The 20,137-nt window shown below is 37.1% G+C and overlaps 1 protein-coding gene across 2 annotated transcripts in view; it reads left to right on the plus strand.

Annotated features, from left to right (window-relative positions):
* Positions 1-20,137, plus strand: part of IPO8 (importin 8) — a 53,025-nt gene that overhangs the window by 23,528 nt on the left and 9,360 nt on the right. For both annotated transcript variants that reach the window (XM_054841951.1, XM_054841959.1), the window contains exons 11-22: positions 264-340; positions 1,602-1,718; positions 4,307-4,396; positions 5,089-5,254; positions 5,849-6,009; positions 6,448-6,573; positions 8,369-8,435; positions 9,133-9,258; positions 9,755-9,852; positions 10,881-10,976; positions 12,459-12,679; positions 19,707-19,912. In XM_054841951.1, the coding sequence (XP_054697926.1) occupies positions 264-340; positions 1,602-1,718; positions 4,307-4,396; positions 5,089-5,254; positions 5,849-6,009; positions 6,448-6,573; positions 8,369-8,435; positions 9,133-9,258; positions 9,755-9,852; positions 10,881-10,976; positions 12,459-12,679; positions 19,707-19,912 (1,551 nt within the window). The remainder of the gene's footprint in view (positions 1-263; positions 341-1,601; positions 1,719-4,306; positions 4,397-5,088; positions 5,255-5,848; positions 6,010-6,447; positions 6,574-8,368; positions 8,436-9,132; positions 9,259-9,754; positions 9,853-10,880; positions 10,977-12,458; positions 12,680-19,706; positions 19,913-20,137) is intronic.

Below are 20,137 nucleotides of genomic sequence, written 5' to 3' on the forward strand. Positions count from 1 at the left end.
AATGAATAAATAATGCATTCCTAATAAAGGGAATGATGAGAGGTCAGTAGATTTGGAAGGCAAGAAGTAAATGCTTTCATAAGCTATATGACATAAACTTGGGTCTGGCTCTTTAGTGAAGACAACGGTGTCAATAGTTTTGAAGTTACATATTCACCCTGATTTTGTGATATCCCACAAACAAGATGGTTTATAAAAAAATTATTATTGTGTCATTCAGAAAAGGAAAAATTTCTTTTTTTATTTTTTTTTAAATTTGTTAGATGTGTTTGAGGATTATGCATCCACTACAACAGCAGCACAGAATCTCCTTTATACTGCTGCAAAGAAGAGAAAAGAGGTATGGAACTAGTGGTTTTTAATGATTTTAAGTTTTCTTAATAATGTCATTTTACATTAAATTCGAAGATGCTACAGAAAGCTAGTCGTGAAAAATCTACTTGCTAATACATAGTCAAACACTTTCCTGGCTGAGTGCTATCAATTTGGGGAGAATTAAAATATATGTGAATAAATAAATAAATGCATTCCTTGTGCAGCTTTAAAATTAACCTGCCGGATATGAACTGAGTTGGAATACATCTACTAGTATTTTCCCAGTTTTACAAACAGCCTCTGTCACGGCTGTTCTGAGCTTCGCAAACTGTAGCAGGGGAAAAAATGAGCCTGATCCTTATTAATTTTCACCGATGCTATTTAAAGTCCTGTTGACAGCAATGAAATTAGCAAGAATGAAACCAATTTCATACAGCTGCTCTTTAAATGAGGACCTAACTTTTCTGTAGATCTTTGTATACTTACAGTGATCAGTGCAAAAGTGCCAAGCCATGGAAAGCATATGTCAGTTTGCTAAAACGCTGAACTTTTTTCTGGGTACCATTTTAGCATCCAGTAAACATGGAGAGCTGTTTCCAGATGGATTTTCAGAGAAGAGCATAGTCTTTATGTCAGGTGGAATAGCCTATGACCTTTCTACTTCTTTATTGTCAAAACAGTCCTTGCCCGCTGACCTCCTCATTTTCATAATTTGTACTGAAACCGTCAAAATGTCATAATATCTGAAAAGCACACAATGGGTGTGGAAATGACATTAAACAATTGGTTTTGCCAAGAAACCTTTCCAAGTCTAGTCAACTTTAGAAGTTATTGCCAAAATCAATAGATTAATATAACTTTATCAGGTTTTAGTCCAAGCTGTCCTTGAATATGCATATGTTTATACATACATGTACACACACGTATGTATTTATATATGTGTGAGACAAGCCAGGAGAGAAGTTAAGGGAAAAAATGGGTGAGGTACTGTTTGAGCCTCTTGCCTTCTCATGACCTTTTGTAATTTGCCTCAAGACACCAAAAATACCTTATTTACTATTGCTGATGTGAAATTTCAGGGAGATTCATTTCATTTTGACAAGTTTGGCTGAAAAGTTGAAAAAGAAACCTTCTAAAATTAACTATGGAAAGATGTTACACATAGTACCTCACAGTTGCTTTGGCCAAGATGAAATTTCTACTTAAAAATATCATATGAATTTTTTAACTTAATGCTATTAAAATAATTTGACAAAAGGAGATTGTGTGTTTTCTGTCTCATATAGGTATTACCAAAAATGATGGCATATTGCTACCAGATTCTTACAGAGCCAAACATTGATCCAAGGAAAAAAGATGGAGCTTTGCATGTTATAGGATCCCTAGCAGATATTTTACTGAAGGTAAGTGGGTAAAGACTTGAAAAAGGTTGGTAATTCTTATTATCAACTGCCATTTCCAATAAAAAAGTCTTAGCTTATAAAGTATGGCTAACCTTTAGCCATATTTATAAAGTCTGTAGAGAAATTGCACGGTGCAGTAAGAATCTGAGGGTTTTTCTTTAAAAATATTACCATTCGTTCCTGGTTTTTATATTCTCATTTTATAGGCAGATTTTTCTTCTCAAGTTTCTCCAAAGCCCTTTTTGTTTGCTACAGAACAGTCCCTTGGTCCTCTCCTGCTTTACTAGTAAAATTGAAGGGTGTTAAAAAAGCAAACATGCATTCCATCAATAACATTGCCTATGATTCTTTAGCAAAGCCCCTAACAGCCTGCACTATTGTGGGCTGCTTCTGAGTCCGGAAAAATGTTCACTTAACATGTTGCAGGAATGTTTTGTCTAGCTTTCCAGCTTTCCTACCCTACAATGTGTGGCTTTAAGTCTTATTTCATCAGCCAGTTGGGAGTTTTGAAAATAACTGGAAAGAGCACAGAGCTTTTATCCTTCCTCTATTCTTTATAGACAATATCTACAGAATTCTGAGTATTTTTTCTGGAATTTGAATACACATTTTATCCACACTGTTGTTCTGTAATGTAATCTTGATTACAGTTTCCCTTATGCTTTCGTAGGTGGTGGAATCCAAAGTATACCCACTCTCCATGTCAAAAGTAACTGCCAAAAAGTTAGCACTTCTAGCATGAGAGTGGTGGCCTTGTGCTGGAGGCTTCCTTTTTAAAGTAATTTATTTTACTTTCTGTAATTGTCTCTCTGTGCAGGATGTGTCTTCATGTTACAAGGCACATCTTGCCAATGTTTAACGTCTACTTTTTACTAATGTACCAGTCCAGTATCTGATCTGAAATCCTGAAACATGAGTAACTTTTGCAGAATTTTTGTAGATTATGTTGCATTGTAAATGCCTTCCCTTCTACTGGTAGTATAGCAGTGAAAGAGGAAGACATTGTACGTATTGTGAGGAGCCTTTCATCTTGACTGACGGCTTCTAAACGCATTTATATCTGTCCTGAGGGGAAAAAAGGGATTTATTCCAGTATACTGCTCCTATGAAAGCTGGAGAGGGACTGTTGACAAGGGCATGTAGTGATAGGACAAGGGGTAATGGCTTTAAACTGAAAGAGGGTAGATTTACATTAGATATAAGAAAGAAATTCTTCACTAGGAGGGTGGTGAGACACTGGAACAGGTTGCCCAGAGAAGCTGTGGATGCCCCCTCCCTGGAAGTGTTCAAGGCCAGGTTGGCTGGGGCTTTGGGCAACGTGGTCTAGTGGAGGGTGTCCCCCATAGCAGGGGGGTTGGAACTAGATGATCTTTAAGGTCCCTTCCAACCCAAACCATTCTATGATTCTATTTGAAATTTTCAGTCTTGAAACATGAGGTTATAATATACTTTATAAAAGAATAATAATCCCCAAACACTGCAGACTTTTCTCAACTCTGAATTTGGGATTTGTGTTTGGGATTTGGCAGATTGAAAAATTCCATGAACTGTTTCTGCATAGAATACTCGATTTATAAGTGCTTTCTGGCCTATGAGCTGACTGAGATAGAGATTGTAAGGAGCTCGTAGATGCAATGACCTTGCCTTAGCCATCTGGATCGCCACAGCGGATCCAGTTTAGTGCATGCAAACCTCTGATTGTGTGCACAAGGGAAAATTCTTTTCCCTTCTCTATGGTTTTTTTCTCTGCTCAGTTCTTCATCTGCCTCTCTGAGAAAATGATGTATGCATTAGTGAAGTAGAAGTGTGATCACCTAAGATACATTTTGTATTGAATGTTCCCTTTCACCCTCTTCCTATCTTAGCCACTGAATCACTCCTTTAGCTGGTAACACAGTCCCCAGCATATATCTTTTCTAGTATCCTGGGGCTATAGGTGTTAGGAAGGTCCCAGGTCTCCATGCTGGTGGTCCTGGCTTCCTGTCGATATCTTGGGATTTTGTAAGGTTGGAATAATGAGGGATAATTTTCAATGAATATCCTTCTCCAGCCAAAGAGATGTCTATCACAAAGGCGTTATCTTAGTCCATTAATAAACATGAAAAAACAATGATGTGAGTTACTGTTGTAGTGTGTAAAATAATTTGTTTTGATGCTTATAGTAACAGTAGGTCATTTGAAACTCAGATCTATTTCATACTAAGCTGATACTGATCTTCAGCTATGTATGTAGTCCTTTGTAGGTAGAGTGGAGGTACTAGGTTATTGATCCTAATTAATTTTTAAGAAAAATCGCTGGAATCAATTGCCTTAAAGAAAATGAAAATTCCAGTTTACAATATTGTAATGAGTAATGTAGAGTTCAATATTTTATATACAGTTCTTTCACTTACCTGGCTTTGAACTTGCTATGCTTCTGAGTTTTGTTCAGCTCAAGGTACGAGGTCCAGATATCTTCATAAGAAAATACCCTTACTACATAGACAAGTCATTGTATTTCCATGGTTCATAGTTGAAATGGATCACTGACTAGAATTAAGTATGTGAAATGAATGGTCTCCAAAATTAATTTTTATTTACACCAACAGAAGAGCGTCTTCAAGGATCAAATGGAGCTGATGTTACAGAATCATGTATTTCCATTGTTCATGTCTAACCTGGGGTACCTCAGAGCTAGAGTAAGTTCACCAGTTATATCAATTTCAGTATTTGCCGTGATTCTTTCCTTTGCAGTTTGACTTCATTCTGACTGTTAATGAAAGAAATAAAGCAAACACATAGTAAAATTTCAAACAATGACCTTGTGCAGTAATTTTTCAGAAATTTTGATTTAAAAAATGAATTTTCAGTTAAATGAATTGATGGAAGGTCTGTGTTATATTATTCTTTACCTCTTTGATCAGACTGGAGAATTTGAGCAGCGGTTCTGGCCCTTTTGTGACCATTTTTCATTAGCAGATGTCACTAACTAGAGCAGTTGGATGGCTGTGAAGAATAGGTAGGATTTCCACAGAGTAGGTAATGTCAGTTTGAGTGTAACTTAAAGAAAATCTCTACGTGCCCATATCAGTCATAAACAAACAGTTAATTTTCTTTAATTTCTGTTCTGATTTTTTTTTCCCCAGAAGGACCAAAACTATGAATGCCAATTATATGCATACTGAATTTACTGGAATTTGGGAAAGGAAAATAAAGAACTGCTTGAGTGTAAAAACTGTGTTACATGTTACTATATGAATACACCATAATTAAGAAAAAAAAAAAAAGTAATACATGCAGACAGAGAGATAGTTAGCATTTGTTTTGAGTCAGCTAAAAACATGCTAAAAAGTTCAGTAGTCACTAACTTTCATTTCTTTCTGTCATGCAGTCCTGTTGGGTACTTCATTCATTCAGTGCTTTGAAATTTCACAATGAGCTAAACTTGAGGAATGCAGTAGAGTTGGCAAAGAAGAGCCTAATTGATGATAAGGAAATGCCTGTCAAAGTAGAAGCAGCTATAGCTCTTCAGACGTTAATAAGCAACCAAGAGCAAGGTATGCCGCACTGATTCATCAATTGTATACACTGATTGTATTTTATTTTTTTTGTAGAGATGAGGAGGTTGGTGCAGATTTATCTAAACATTTCTACCATTTAAAGACATAGATTTTTGGAACATTTCATCATGTTTAGAGAGCTTCATTTGCTCATTAGTTACTATATACATCCCAGAATTCTGACAGATCTCTGCACAAAAGAAGTTAGAATCCACATATTTCTTTTAATAAAGTAAATAGCACCTATCTTTGTTTTTCTTTAGTGAAGTGAAATAGTGTGTATGTTTAAGAATGAATGCTGCCTGTGTAGGAGGGCATGTATTCCCCCGGAGCAGTGGATTTTTGTTGTAGGTGGTGTTTCAGTACTGGATGTGGTAAATGTACAACTTATTTACTTTGTTAGTCTTCTAGTTATGGGCTGTAAAAGTGCCTTGGGTAGGTTTTTTGGTTTATTTGGTGGGGGTTTTTTTAGCAAATTAAACTTTAAAAAATTATTTTCTTCAAGAGTAGTCTGTTACCTAGTAGTTTTGAGGTGCTGTGTAATTCTGTTTAAAGGTAGTTGTTTTCACCTAATTTCAATTGTTTTTTTAGCCAAGGAATATGTGAAGCCTTATGTAAGGCCAGTTATGCAAGAGCTCTTGCATATTGTTAGAGAGACGGAAAACGATGATCTTACTAACGTAATCCAGAAGATGATCTGTGAGTACAGTCAGGAAGTTGCTACCATCGCCGTTGACATGACTCAACACCTGGTAAGGGACAGTAGTAAAGTAACAGTCCAGCCAGGAGTACATGCCTAGTTCAGTAAACATTTAATGAACTTTGAAGCGCACGCTGTTCAAAGTAATCTTTATAAAGGTCCACCTATAGTATTCACAATATTCTTTTTTAATTTATGAAGCTTCTTTAAAACCTGTAGGTTTTTCAAAGATGCTGAATTTTGTTACTGGTTTTAATGAGCCAAGCTCTTACTGTTTAACATTTAAAATTACTTAACATAGCCAGACTTCTCAAAAAAAGAGGAGTTTTTAATTTTCTGTATTCCCCTTTGAAAAACAAGGAGCATATTTTTCAATGCTGACAGCTCTTACAGATAAGGCATTGCTGCTGTTGCATTAGCTGTCTTGGTTATGCATGACAAATTAGAAATGTGAATTTGCTCTTGAGTGTCAAGTTGGTTTTTTTCATAGGCTGAAATATTTGGTAAAGTACTTCAGAGTGAGGAATATGAGGAAGTAGAGGACAAAACAGTTATGGCCATGGGCATCTTGCACACAATTGACACTATCCTGACAGTTGTGGAAGATCACAAGGAGGTGAGATTTTCTTTCATACGTCTTTTCTCCTGCTGTTCCCTCATGTCTTCCATTCATGACAACAAGCACATGTGTTTGTTGCATCGCTTGAGTTGACAGGAATGTGCATTTACTATAGCAGGATGGTGAATTAGTACAAAATGATCTCTGACAAATTTGAATTTGAAGCCCAGTTTACTTTTGTGATTTCTTAATTGTTTACCTCTCAACCTTGAGGGAAATTTATATCCTGAGGATAAAATCCTTAGTCCTTATTCTGGTAAACACTTCATCGGGTAATTGTATTACAGACTGTTAAAATACATTTTAGGGAGAAATACTTTGTATAAGGCTAATTTTTTACAATGGTGACTCATATTTTGTTGTTTACCCAGCAATTTCTTGGATAGAATTCCTAGGAATTGGTCTCCTAGTTGTGGTGCAATCTAAGTCTACATTTCACATATTCAGGGAAGAAAGAGATTCTTTCTGCTCATGCCACCTGGTCTGACTGAGGTAGGAAGGAGTTCAGTGACTGACCAGAGAGACAAAGTCAGTCAGTAACTTTAAGCTCAGCTGGCATTAAAGTGCTTTGTCCTAGATTGTTTTGCTTCCTTGATTTACAATGAAAATGTTTCATTGCAAGCGTGAAATCTTTTTATGAAGCTTATAATTTAAAAATATATTAATTTAAATACTAATTATTTTCTTGTAAGACCATTGTGTTCCTTTGAATTTCAAAACATCTTTCATTCCTTTGCAAGAATCCCTTGCATCTTTTGAAAGCTAAAATGAAATCTGGTAGCTAAGCTGAGAATCAGGAATGATAGTCTGAAGTGGATCTTCAGGTTTTAGCCTAGGAAAATCTTTGGGGTTGAGGTATTTTTGGTATAAACTTAGCAGCTTGTTTTTCTGTTGTGTGAAGCACAAACTAAAATATTGTGCAGAGTGCTCTTCATCTCAGGATCTTAAATCATTTTAGAAGTGATATAAATGATATAGAAATGATACATGAGGCTGAAAACTCTTTAGAAATTCCTTTCCCTTTCATCCACCATTAAGTATGGAGAGAGTTTAGGGGATGATGACTTTTGAGTTGAGTGTCTGAAGGTAAGTGGATGAATCTGTGATCACATACTTAATCCCTTTGCTAGAACAAGCCCAGAAAGCCTGACATCCTGCAAGATTATGTCTGCAATGAGTGACCTGTGGTAATAACATGGAATGTCTGTATTTGCTGGTTTTAATTAGACTTATAATGTGGTGGTGTAGTTCTCCTTGTAATTTAGTTTAATTCATAAATGTAGTCTCTGTCCAACATGGCAAGGCTGAATCCCGACTTCAGCACAGTTGTGTGCTCCCAATTTCTGCATGTGTTCCTCTTGCTGAGCCTACTCTGGGAAGTTCTCCGTAGACCGGAGGCAAAAGCATCTGTTCTGTTCTTCCTTTTAACCCGTTCTACTTCAGAATAGAGGCTTTATCTCAAAAACTGAGTACAGTGTTACTTTATATCCAGACAGGACAACAAATACGGTTTTTGATAGGACCTGTAGAATAACCATAAAATAAGATTTTATTTAAAATAAAGAAAAATGCTGTAAGTGACAAGTTTTAAAGCAATACTGTTTATTGAAAGTTTGAGTACTTCCATCAGTGAGACCTTATTTCATAATGTTGTGGTTATTAATGCAGCATTTAAAAAGTGATAAAAGCCATTTTACTTTGAAGAACTTCTCAAGCTGAATTAGTCAAATACATTGATTAAATTTCTGTATTTTTAAATTTTTAAATAAACTGCTTTATGTTTTTATTTCAGATAACTCAACAGCTCGAGAGCATTTGTTTACAGATCATTGGCCTCGTTTTGCAGAAACACGTTATAGGTATGTTTTAGAGATAATTTTTAGAAAAACATTACATGTTTTTACATTAAAAAATCTTAATTATTGCAAACAATACTATCTTCCTGAACAGAACTTCATCTTTTTTGTGTGTGTGCTTCTTTAAAGAAAAAAGTATGTTAATTTTCAGTTATGATTTGTTTCTTCTGATCTCTTCTTGTACATTAGTCAGGCTGGTTATTGTGTTTTGGAGGTCAGACTCAAAAGCAGAAGGTGCAGTTCTGATTATAGTTCTAGCTAGCTGTATTAAAGGACAACTTCTACAATTACATTAGTATTTTATGGACATGCTCTGCAATTACATTACTGTTTTATCAGTACCCTACACTAAAGAGCTACACAGATTTGTGCTAAGGCCCTGAAGAGTAAACAAAGCTTGAGAAAATAAAAATATTTTTCAGTAAATCATTTAGAAGCGATGTCTTTGATGTGCAGGTAATATATTTTTTGTTGTGTATTTATGATGAAAAACTATGCATATTGTTGTAACTATAGCCAGCGTAAGGCCTATCTAAAAGAATCTTTTCCAGTTTGAATTACTTTTCTACGTATTGGTTTAGTTACTACATAATGTCTTCTAGTTGTTATATGACTCGGGGCTTGGTTTCGGATGTCAAGGTATTTGCAAGCTAAATTTATTTTTAAAAGCACCCTTGTTCAAATTGTTTCTCATTTCTAGAGTTTTATGAAGAAATTCTCTCCTTGGCCTACAGCTTGACATGCCAGATGATTTCACCTCAAATGTGGCAGCTTTTAGGTGTTTTATATGAAGTGTTCCAGCAGGATTGCTTTGAGTACTTTGCAGGTATCATCACTTCCGTTCTATTCATGTTTCCACTGTTTCGGAATTCATCTCTAAAAGCCACCTTAATAAGGGTCGCTTCCATTTAGTGGCTTGGTTGAAAATGATCATGTATTTGAGTCATGCTTTGACCGTCTGTTTAGTGTGGGAGTATAACAGGAGCATATTTAAGTAGGAGAAGCATGTTCAAATCTGTCAGTGTGATCAGTTATTGTAGGAGGTCCTGAACTCAAAGAAAGCTGAAATACACAAAGTTAATGTGAAAATACAAATTAATTAATTAAAATGTAGTCCTATTCTATTTTCTCTTCTGACAATGCACCCTGCATGGTGCACTTTATGAAGAATTCTGCTAGAATAGACTTTGCAGAGTTTGAATTTCCAACAATATCCAAGAATCTGAGCTAATTAATCCCATTACAGGACTACAGCATCACTGATTAGCACTTGTGTGGATTAGTTTGTAATTTTTTTCTCTTTCACTCTCCCTGTTCTGCAGATATGATGCCTCTCTTGCATAATTATGTGACTATTGACACTGATACTTTACTGTCTAACCCAAAGCATTTAGAAATCATTTACGCCATGTGTAAAAAGGTAAGGCTTCTGATTCTTACTGTTGTGCTTATCACTGGTACTTAACAGTCAGATTAGCGGAGTGACCAGGTGGTGGCCAGTTATTTCAGAATTAAATGAAACTTGGTCTCGGCTCAGTTCCGAGTACACATAGCACCTTCACACTTTTTAAAGTGATATGCTTTTCAAAAAATTACATGCACAAATCTGTGTGGGAGAAAGTTGTTGTTCGTCTTGACTCTCTTCTATGAACAGCTATTTTGGTAAGTAGAGGAATTAATGAAGCCTGATTTCCTTGGGTTGTGTATCTTGCGATTGGATTCTCTAGTTGTCAGCTAAGGTGCGAACTCATTTGAAGTTCTTCCTACATTTATAATGTTTCTCTTTTATGCTGATTCTCTCATGTACAATAAAGTATGAGATCACGCTGCAATCTTTCTCTGATTTGGGGCAGTATAGAGAGTTAGGCATCCAGCTACCTGCTTATTTTTAAGAAACTTATAGGGATTGAATGTATTTGAGAATTCTGCATCTTTGTCAGGTTTGATTGACACTGACTACAGGGTTGAAACGTGCTGAGAAGCAGTCAGTTTCACATATATGCGCATATACATAGAGTGATTGCATACATCTGTTTTGAATCAGAAACTAGCCCAGAGATAGGACTTCACTTTGCCAGGCTGTTAATCTGCCACTGTCTATTAGAACTGAGGTATAAAAATGGAAACAGAATGTGGAAAACATCAATGATTCTTATAAGTAACATTTCCTTTAAAAAAAGGGGAAGCAGTGACATATAAAGAATACTAGCATTCATAAAGAATGATAGCAATGTCTTCTACATTTTTAAATTAATCTTTAGACACTTATCCTTGTTTATGTCCTGTAGAGGTGATTTTTAAGGTGTCTTAATTCCTCACAAAATATAGCATGAATAGATGTATATATGCCACGTAGAGGTTTTTTGATGTATGCAGGTAGAGGAACACTTCCTTTCAAAGCTGTCAGTGATTAATGCTGATAAACTACATTGTCATTCTGGTTGTTAGGTATTAACAGGAGATGCAGGAGAAGATGCAGAGTGCCATGCAGCCAAACTCCTAGAAGTAATTGTTCTTCAATGCAAAGGACGGGGTATTGACCAGGTGATACATATTGAACAGGTTTTCTATTTTACTGGTTTCCAACGACAAGTGTATGATTCCTGCAAAAAGCAGTTGGAATTAGAGAATTTGAGGGAAATGTAAAGTGTAGGAATGGAGAGAAATACAGAAAGAAGTAAATGAGCTCAGGAGAGTTTTATGGTTGAGGTTTGGGGTTTTTGGTTTTTTTTTTTTTTTTTTTGAGATTAGTGGGCATGACGGGAAAATGTATATAGACTGAACAGTAAGGATATCATATAATGTGCAGGATTGTCTTTTTTTGCTTTCTCCTAATCGAATTTCCCTTTTGATGCAAAACACATATTGTTAAAACTATTGTGGCTGAGAGGTTAACTATACATATCCAACTACTGAAGCTGTTTCTCCAAGTAATATGAGCTTTGTTCTTTTCAATATCTTGAACTGCTCAGTGCATCTGGAAATGAAGAATTTTTAGTGTGGCTGGATTGTAATTGCTGGGAAAAACATGATCACAATTTGCCAAAGTTTCTTAGAACACACTTTTAGATGTTGTCTTTTTCCTATTAAGGGCTAAATTCTAATGGTCTTATGTTTTACATAGCGCTCCAGCTTAATTTACTTTAACATATAATGTTTGATGTTGCCACAGTGCAATCCATGGACTTCAGTGATAAATTTTCAGTTAATTTCACTGAAACCAATACAACTTTACTAATGTAAATCTGAAGTAATTGAAGATAAAAATGTTCCCCAAAAGATTTTGTTTTTTTAAAGAAATCTGGAAGAGATTAAAGAGAATTATATGCATTTGCATTGAAATAAGTATGTGGTGGAAGGCTTAATTGTGCTCCACAAGTCTGTGAATTAAAATGGTTGCACACTGAACTGAAACTCATAAACTAAAACATTCATAATGCTTCCCAAATAATTATACAGCATAAACCTGCACATTGAAATATATATAGATGTTTATTTCATTGTGTAGAAATTTGTGCATACTTGCTTTTATCTAAATTAACTTTCTCATTTCAAACTTTTGTAAGAAATTTAATATCACTTTACATTTATTAGGAAAAACTTTTCTTTTTCTTGCAGATGTAGGTCATTTCATTTTTAATGTCTGTTAGTTCTGAAATCTTTGAATAACTTTATTCAAAGATGAGAATGTCTTTAAGTTCTTTTCTAAATCTTTTATACACGCTAGAAGAAATTCCACCAAATGGCCCCGAATATTCTTCTCCGTGCAGAGAATAACATTGGCAATTTTTAGCTTAGACAGTAGCTGTTTTCAGGAAGATTTATAAGCATGTAATCAGAGGCTTAAAATGCTTTTATACTAGGAAGTGAATAGAATGCATTTCTAGGTTATACCTGGACTTCAGTTAACTTTGGAGATCAATTCTGATAAAAGTATTTTAAAATTTGTATCATCTGGCAACATGTGTAATGCCTGTCTGTTGTTGTTTGGTTTTGGTTTTTTCTCCTTTATATTTATATGCCCAGTGTATTCCACTCTTTGTGGAGGCTGTTCTGGAGCGGTTAACTAGAGGAGTTAAAACAAGCGAGCTTCGTACCATGTGTCTTCAGGTTGCCATAGCCGCACTCTACTACAATCCTGACCTACTTCTGCACACCTTAGAGAACATCAGATTTCCACACAATCCTGAACCCATCACTGCACAGTTCATAAACCAGTGGATGAATGACACAGACTGTTTTCTTGGGCAAGTATTGTGTTTTTTTTCTTTTAAAAGTCCATGGTTTTGATTTTTTTTGTTCACTTCTGTTTGTATCCTTAGTCAAGTTGACCAAAGAGTTCTCATCCTTCGTTAGTCTAAATAACAGTAATCCACACCAGGTCTAATTGCTGTGATGCCAGTAAGGGTGGCCTGTGTCTGTGTAACTTTTCTGAGTCTGTTGAGTTACATGCTGAATTTTCTGTGTTGTGAGGATACAAGTACAATACACGATCATATTTCAGAATTCTTTTAAGGTCCTTAATCACAGACTTTCTGCTTCTCCAAGAGATGGTCCAGCATGCATTGAGGGTAGTATTCAGAGCTGATCAGCAGGATTTCAGTGAGATGTTAACCTTTTTTCTGAAATGCAGTGTATATGAATTTTCTGTTCTATATTTTATAAAGTATTTTTAACTGCTCCATTTAATGTTAAAAAAGCATTATTCTGTCCAATGAATCCCACACTCTGATTTTAATCCCTGCGAGTTGTTTGTGATTAACTTTATTTATTATTATTATTGATGATTTATTGATTATTACTATTATTCTTATTGATGGGCTGGCTGTTTAGCATACTCCTGAACTTCATTCCGACCTCCCTCGAGCATGTGTGTACACTGCGCTAGTGTGCACTTGGGCAGAAGCTGAACAGTTGTAAAGTAAATGAAGGTGGACAAAGCCTGTCATCACATAGCTAAGCATGCACTTGATGCTGGGCAGATGTGAAGTCCAGCGCTCGATGGTTAGTGCTTGCCTCTCAGCGGAGATGTAGCGACTGACTGTGAGATTCAAATCCACTTAAGGGCAGAGCAGACAGTCAGATGTAGTTAACAGCTTCCTCTCACCTTCCTGCTACGAATTACGTTTTGTCATTGGAGGCTGACGTCTGGCTGCAGATGCACGGATAGGTTTAGAACGTGTCTTCTCTGCACACAGTCTGTGTCATCTTGCTAGGAGTCATGCCATGCATGAGCATGGGCCAATGCAGGCAGCTCCTGACCCATAGATGCAGACCTTAATATAGATTGTCATTCTTCTCCTACCTGTTTTTTATTGGTACAGTCTTGCCTTTCCAATTCTAAACAAGTCTCTGGGGGGCTTCTTATAAGATGGTTTCTCCACTCCCCAGTCATCCAGATAGCTTTTCTCCATACCAATTCTTATTTGAGTTAATCTTTCTTGAACAGAATTATATGCCATCTTGGTATAGCTGCATTATTGCCTCAGTGTCCATCTTGAATTTAGAACTGTGTGGTGCATTATAGCACTGCGTTACCTTTTTCATAACTGCAATAAAACAGTGACTCCCAGCCCATCAATGACCAACTGGTATATGCGGGTTTTGCTCTCAGCACATCCTTCGTAGTATTTTTAAAACACATATCAAATGTACAGAGTAAAAATTGTTTTCCTCCCTCCTCTGTCCTAAGTACATGGTTTAGTGGGATGAGGATGACAGCGCAGTAGTTTGCAGCATAGACTACCTTATTTCAGGTCTGCACGTTAATTCTGTCTGTTTTACTAGAATGAAAACCACTTGAAGATACCAGAGAAATTGCCTGCTTTGGCGTATCCAGGCTTTGTGCAGGTTCCCCATTCATGTCTGTATTTGAAGGTATGACCATAGCAGTCTCTCCTTGAAGGAAAACAGAATTAAAAGTACGAAATTAAACAGATAAAAAGTGGGGGAAAAATCTCTTCTTCATTATAACAAAACTGGACAGTTCATATTATCACAAGCATTCTGACTTCTTGTACCTGCTCTGTATACAAAATGTCTACACTACGTTCTATATCTTAAATACACATCAATTAGAGGGGTTACTTGAGTTGGTGACAAAGAAAGCATAAAGGACCCAATGTCCCTCATTTCTTTTGGAGTGCCAGTGGCTGAAAAAGGGCACCTTTAAGTCTACCTCTCCCACACCTTGTGGTAATAATATTGTTAATTACTAAATTGGTTTTATATCTACTGACTTTAGAAAAGAGCAAGACTTTTTAGGATCTCCATGTAATGATCTTTTTTTATGACTGAAGCAAAGTTTTTGAGATTCAGCTCTTTGTGCTGTCACTTTTCCTACTGCATATCAAATACTGAACACATACAGAGACAGTATGAAGGAAGATATTCCCTATAGGTGGTAAACTTGTCATTCCTTTTTAAAAAGAAATAAAAAATGAAAGAGATTTATAGCCTTAAACAGTTCATTCTAGAGCATTCAGTGAGAAACTAGTCAGCTCCAGAGGGGAAAAATGCTGCAGATCTGACTAGGCTCCAACTTCAAGTACTCCTGTGAGCTACAGCTTAACTTTCAGGTCTTTTGTGTTGCTTTTCAAAAAGTATCAGCTACTGCAACTACTGTTCCACTAAATTCTTCAGAGCTGAGGAAAAAGTTGACAAAGCCTATGAAAATGAAAGATGAGATCATGATGCTCCATTCTGCTCAGACTCTGCACTTGAATGGCAACAGATTAAAATGTATCTCTTTGCTGCTACCAGCAGTGAAATAAATATCTGTAATATTGCTTAAATCTAAAAATCTTTCTTCCTTCAGTGCTGCCTCCTCAGTGTGTGGCTTGCAGGTGTAGCGTTTTTGCTGTAGTACTGCTTGTCAGGCACTGTGATGTGATGTAAGGGACTTCCTCCATTTCCCTCAGGACAGCACTGCTTCTAGAAGACGATTGGTTTCAGTAAGGGTAGTAAGGGTCATCATCTGAACAGCAGCCAGATACTCCGAGGCCTAACTGAACAGGAAGAGACACAAATGCAAACAAAACCTGGCTTGCTTGAAACCCTTCTTTGGGTCCACCCCTGCAGACTTCATGTCTTCCTCAGTGAAGACAGCAGTGGGCACCCTGATTTGTGCAGTCCTTTTTCTCACCAGCTGCTTTGGTTTATAGTTGGGTTGTTTTCCAGGGAGAGGCAGTTTTAGGCTTAAATTCAAATCAGTGGGAAGACTCACGGATCCTAGAGAAATTGGAGAAGGTCAAGGTAGATCCACCTCCAGGTGTGAAGGACCAGGTGAATCTTACTGCCATGTCTTTGTCAGCCATGCAGGAAATCTGTGGCCTACTGGTAACAGTGGCTCTTCAAGATGCTTGGTCCACATAAAGCTCACACCCCTCTGTTCTTCTTATGCTCCTGTGAAGTCCTAGTATCTGTAGATCCTGCTCTGCCAGCAGTAGGGTTGTGTGTGTCTGCATGCTCTCAGGCTGGAGCCGATGGTGTTTGCCAAAAGCATGCAGTATTCCTTGAGCAGCACTTGTGAACGCATGAGATGGGATCCGTGAGAGTAATACATATTGGAGGTGTGGGGGGGAACCAGTTACAGTACGATAAGTATCTGTTCTTCCATGTTATTAAAAATATGAAAACTATTTAAAACTGATTAGAAATTTGGTATGTTAAAAAATTATCCAGGCAAGGAGAGCTCAGAACTCATTGTATAACTGTGCATAAATCCACTATGTCATTGTGGATGTTACACATCTGTGGGTGTGTGCCCATGATGCCCATGTACCACAGTACATTGTATTTATTTATATCTAAATATTTTCTACAGTAACTTAAAATTGAATAAGGGCCAGGGACTGAAAAGCCATTTGTAGAAACATTTGTTCCTTACTGCTTTGCACCATTACCCCTGACAGCCTGAAATTTAGGTGAGACTTCTGCTTGACTTACAGTTATACTAAAAATTCTTCTGTAGAAACTGGGGTGAAAGGAAAATCTAAGTAAAAGTGATTTATTTTTTTTTAGAAGCTGAATGGGGCATTTATTTGATAGGAGTTTAAATAGTTAGAAATCCTATTTTTCTCAGAGTTGTATGTAAATTCCCCACCTTATACAGGAAAACAGAGTTGGTTCCAACTTCGCAACTAGAAGGAAATGGCTAATTATTTGCAGTTTGTCCAGGAACTGGATTGATATAATAGAAAGCAACTTGATCCTCACATAAAGGAGCACAGCAAACCAGTAAAGGAAAGGCTTAGTGATTTCCTTTTGAAATCCTTTCAGCTCAGTTTAAAATACAAAAGATTCTTAGATCTTTTTGTCCTGTATTGGAAGGAAGTGTATTACCAAGAAAAGGTCCTGCAGATTATGAAGACCACACACAGCTTGTTAAAGATAGACTTGCCTAGGAGTTGTGCATTGCATTGCCATGTGTTGCATGTTTAGCACTCCAGGCTTGATACACTATGGGGGGAGCAAGCAGAGCCTGTGATTGTTAGGGAGGACTATTGTGTGCTGCTGAGCAGATAAGTACAGATCTCAAAGCACAAAGCCCTAAGGAGAATTGTATCCAGGCTCCCTCGTGCCGACAGAAGGGTGCTGAAATAATGAGCCTTGTGATAGCAAAGGAATGGTCCTGAAACCATTCATTGCCATTATGAAAATACGTAAATGACATAAACCACTGTTTTGCTTGTTCAGTCCTGTGGGTACTTGATACAGCTGGGGTGTAGCAGAATGCTGAACTTCAGGCAAGGCTGATGCTTGTCCTGTTGTTTGTCTCTGCTGGCAGGTGGAAGAAACAAGTCTCCTTCTGGCTCAAGTTCACTAAAGATGGCTTGATGCCTGGATTTCTGCTGTCCTGCTGGGCCTTCTAATAACATGCATATTCTGAAGACATGTGTTCATTCTTACAACTTCTCTGTTTAGAAGCTTGAAAATGGAGCATGACAAATATGCTGTCTTTTTTTGGCTATTTGGGCTGCTTCCTAATGATGACTCCTTTTTAAACAGCAGTGCTTGATTCTTGCACTTTCATTTGCTGCCCAGAAAAGATAATTTACCATGAAGCTAAACCACTAATTACTAAGATTTTTTTTTTTTTTACTTTTTACTATGTTGCATTTTGCAAATGGCATTGTGTAATGGTAGCTTTTTCAAATGTATTATAAAAGGTAGTGCTAAGTGTCAATAACTACTGTGGCGCATGTACACTGAAATTGCTTCATGATACATTTGGGGCTTGAAGAAATTTCATGGCTTCCCGGTGTGAAGATGCAGGGTAGGAGTCTTGTGGATAGATTATAGAGCTTTGGTCAAACTTGGATGAAGGTGTTGGCAGAGAGAGGAGGTAGAGAAAGTTCCTTCCTTTTGTACTTGCAGTAAGGACAACTCTCCCCAAAAGCTATGCTTCATTCATAGGTAGCATCATCTTTAGCTAGGATTTTGGTCTTCACAGTGTTGGCATGAGAGCAAATGGCGATGAGCTTGTTTTCAACATAAATAAACTGACAGGAGTAAGGGGTTTAATTTCTTTTTGTGAAAGCAGACCTTGTTCCCCTGACTCAGTTTTCTCGGTTGGTTTGTATGCCCTCTTTTGTGCCCCATTCCTTCTGAAAAGAAAGTATTGCAGTTGGCAGTGATGGAATGACGCTCTTCGCCTACTTGCAGTTTGGTACATTTTTCAACACGTGTAATGGAGCAGCCAAACCCAACATGACAAAGCATGTCATTTGATATGCTAGTTGACTTTGTTTTTCTTGGAAGATCTTCTGTGATCATAATGTTGCTCATGGTCATATATAATTTATTGTTATTGTCAATTACTCTGAGAATGGAGTCACTTCACTAAGCTCTAACAGGACTAACAACACGGGGGTGTAATGAAATCCCTCCAGATCCCCAGCCTTGTTTAAGTACACGTAAAGTTCAGAAAGCTGTAATACATGATCGCTTGTATTACTTAAAGAATATTATAGTTCAGCAGCATGTTAGATGGGATCTTTGGTAACCTTTGCTAATCTTTGTAAGCACTTTAAAAATTGTATTTCTTTAGCAATTTTTGAAGTGGTGGATTGAGCTGGCTCTTCCCCTGTAATCTTTATTGCAGTCTGTGGCACACATCTTGTTAGTTTCTTCTCTCTCAGCTTGTATCCTCTTCCTTCCAAAGTAAAACTGATTCAGTAATGGAAGTATCTACCGAGAGTCTGGCCATTTTCTGTCAGTTCTGGAGGTTTGCTTGGTTTCCGTAGATCTTACTGAAGCTTCTTGCTGGAGTTACCTGTGCTGCAGAAGGCCTGCACAGAAGCTGTCAGCATCGACTTGAACAGTTCAAACAAAACAAGCTCCTCTCGAGCTCTTAATAGCAAAATGCCATAATGTTAGAGTAGAGTTGAATACTACTGGCGTTTCCAGTAAAGGAGAACCAAAGAGTATCTGCAGAGGCATTAGGAGGATTTTTCCCTGTCTTGTTTGCAAATAACTCCTGTTTCTGGAAGTAAAAATCAATTCTTATTTTTAAGAGCATAGGCTCTTACCTAGTTTCCTGGCTATGGTAACATAAAAATCTTTCTGCTACTAATTTCATTATTTTCTTTCCCTTCAATTATGTATCGTTCGTTTGTTTTACTGGAGGTCTACTCGTTTGCAAGTTCCCTGTTTGAGTGTACTGCCAATTATTCTTGATATGGTGGAATTATTTCCCTGCTTTCACTGGAGTTAGCAATGTGTCTCAAGTTAGTGTCAGAAATTGGGTGTATAATACAGCCATTCTGATGGACTCTTAAATACAGCTAGCCCTGTGGCACTCCATAAAAGCACCCTACAATTCAGTGCATTCCTGCTTATCATTACTTTTCACTAATAGTCTTTTTGCTAATTTCAATCCCTGCAACAGTACTGCTATCGAAGCCAAGGCAAATTAATTTTCCATCCTATTTAATGATGATAATCTGTATCAAATGCTTTATTAAAGACAAGATATGCTACATAATTATTAAACAATATTTATGTAGCATTACAAACTTTGCATTTGGTAATCAGAAACAGTTGTTCCAGGAATCTGACCAGTGCTTGAGAGGTATTTAATTGTTATTGGACAAATACTTTCCAGTGGGGAACTTGCATTCAGAACAAAGGAGCTTCAAACGTAGACTTTGAATGTAGTCTCTGTGACGTTGTCTCTGTCTTCTGCCACGTCAAGCACCAGGACTTTAATGCTCTCTACATATCCTTGCAGTAAAAATCTGTTTTTTGTCTAACGAGTGTGTGTTGTTTCAGACTCCATGACAGAAAGATGTGTATAATAGGACTGAGCATCCTAATGGAATTGCAGAACCGACCACCTGCAGTGGATGCTGTGGCTGCCCAGATTGTGCCTTCAATCCTCCTCCTCTTCCTGGGCTTAAAACAAGTTTGCGCCTCACGAGAGCTCACAGAACATGAGGATCATGCTAAAGACGAAAAACACGTTGCAGAAGATAATGGTAAAATCTCCCCTTTTCACATTGTGGATTTTGTCTGGATTTAATTTAAAGGGGGTAAGAAATTGCAGTTCATTTTTAAGACTCATTAGTCTGCTGAAAATAGCTAGGCTTACTGGGTGCTTGAAGGAACATCTTAGGAATTGATTTTGCCTCCCAAAATGTAATCAAAAGGTTTCAATGTATAACAGCTAACACTTTGTGAAAGGGTAGTATTGGTGTAAGAGT

This window comes from Grus americana, chromosome 1 (assembly GCF_028858705.1).
Source record: "Grus americana isolate bGruAme1 chromosome 1, bGruAme1.mat, whole genome shotgun sequence".
In the NCBI taxonomy this organism is placed as follows: domain Eukaryota; kingdom Metazoa; phylum Chordata; class Aves; order Gruiformes; family Gruidae; genus Grus; species Grus americana.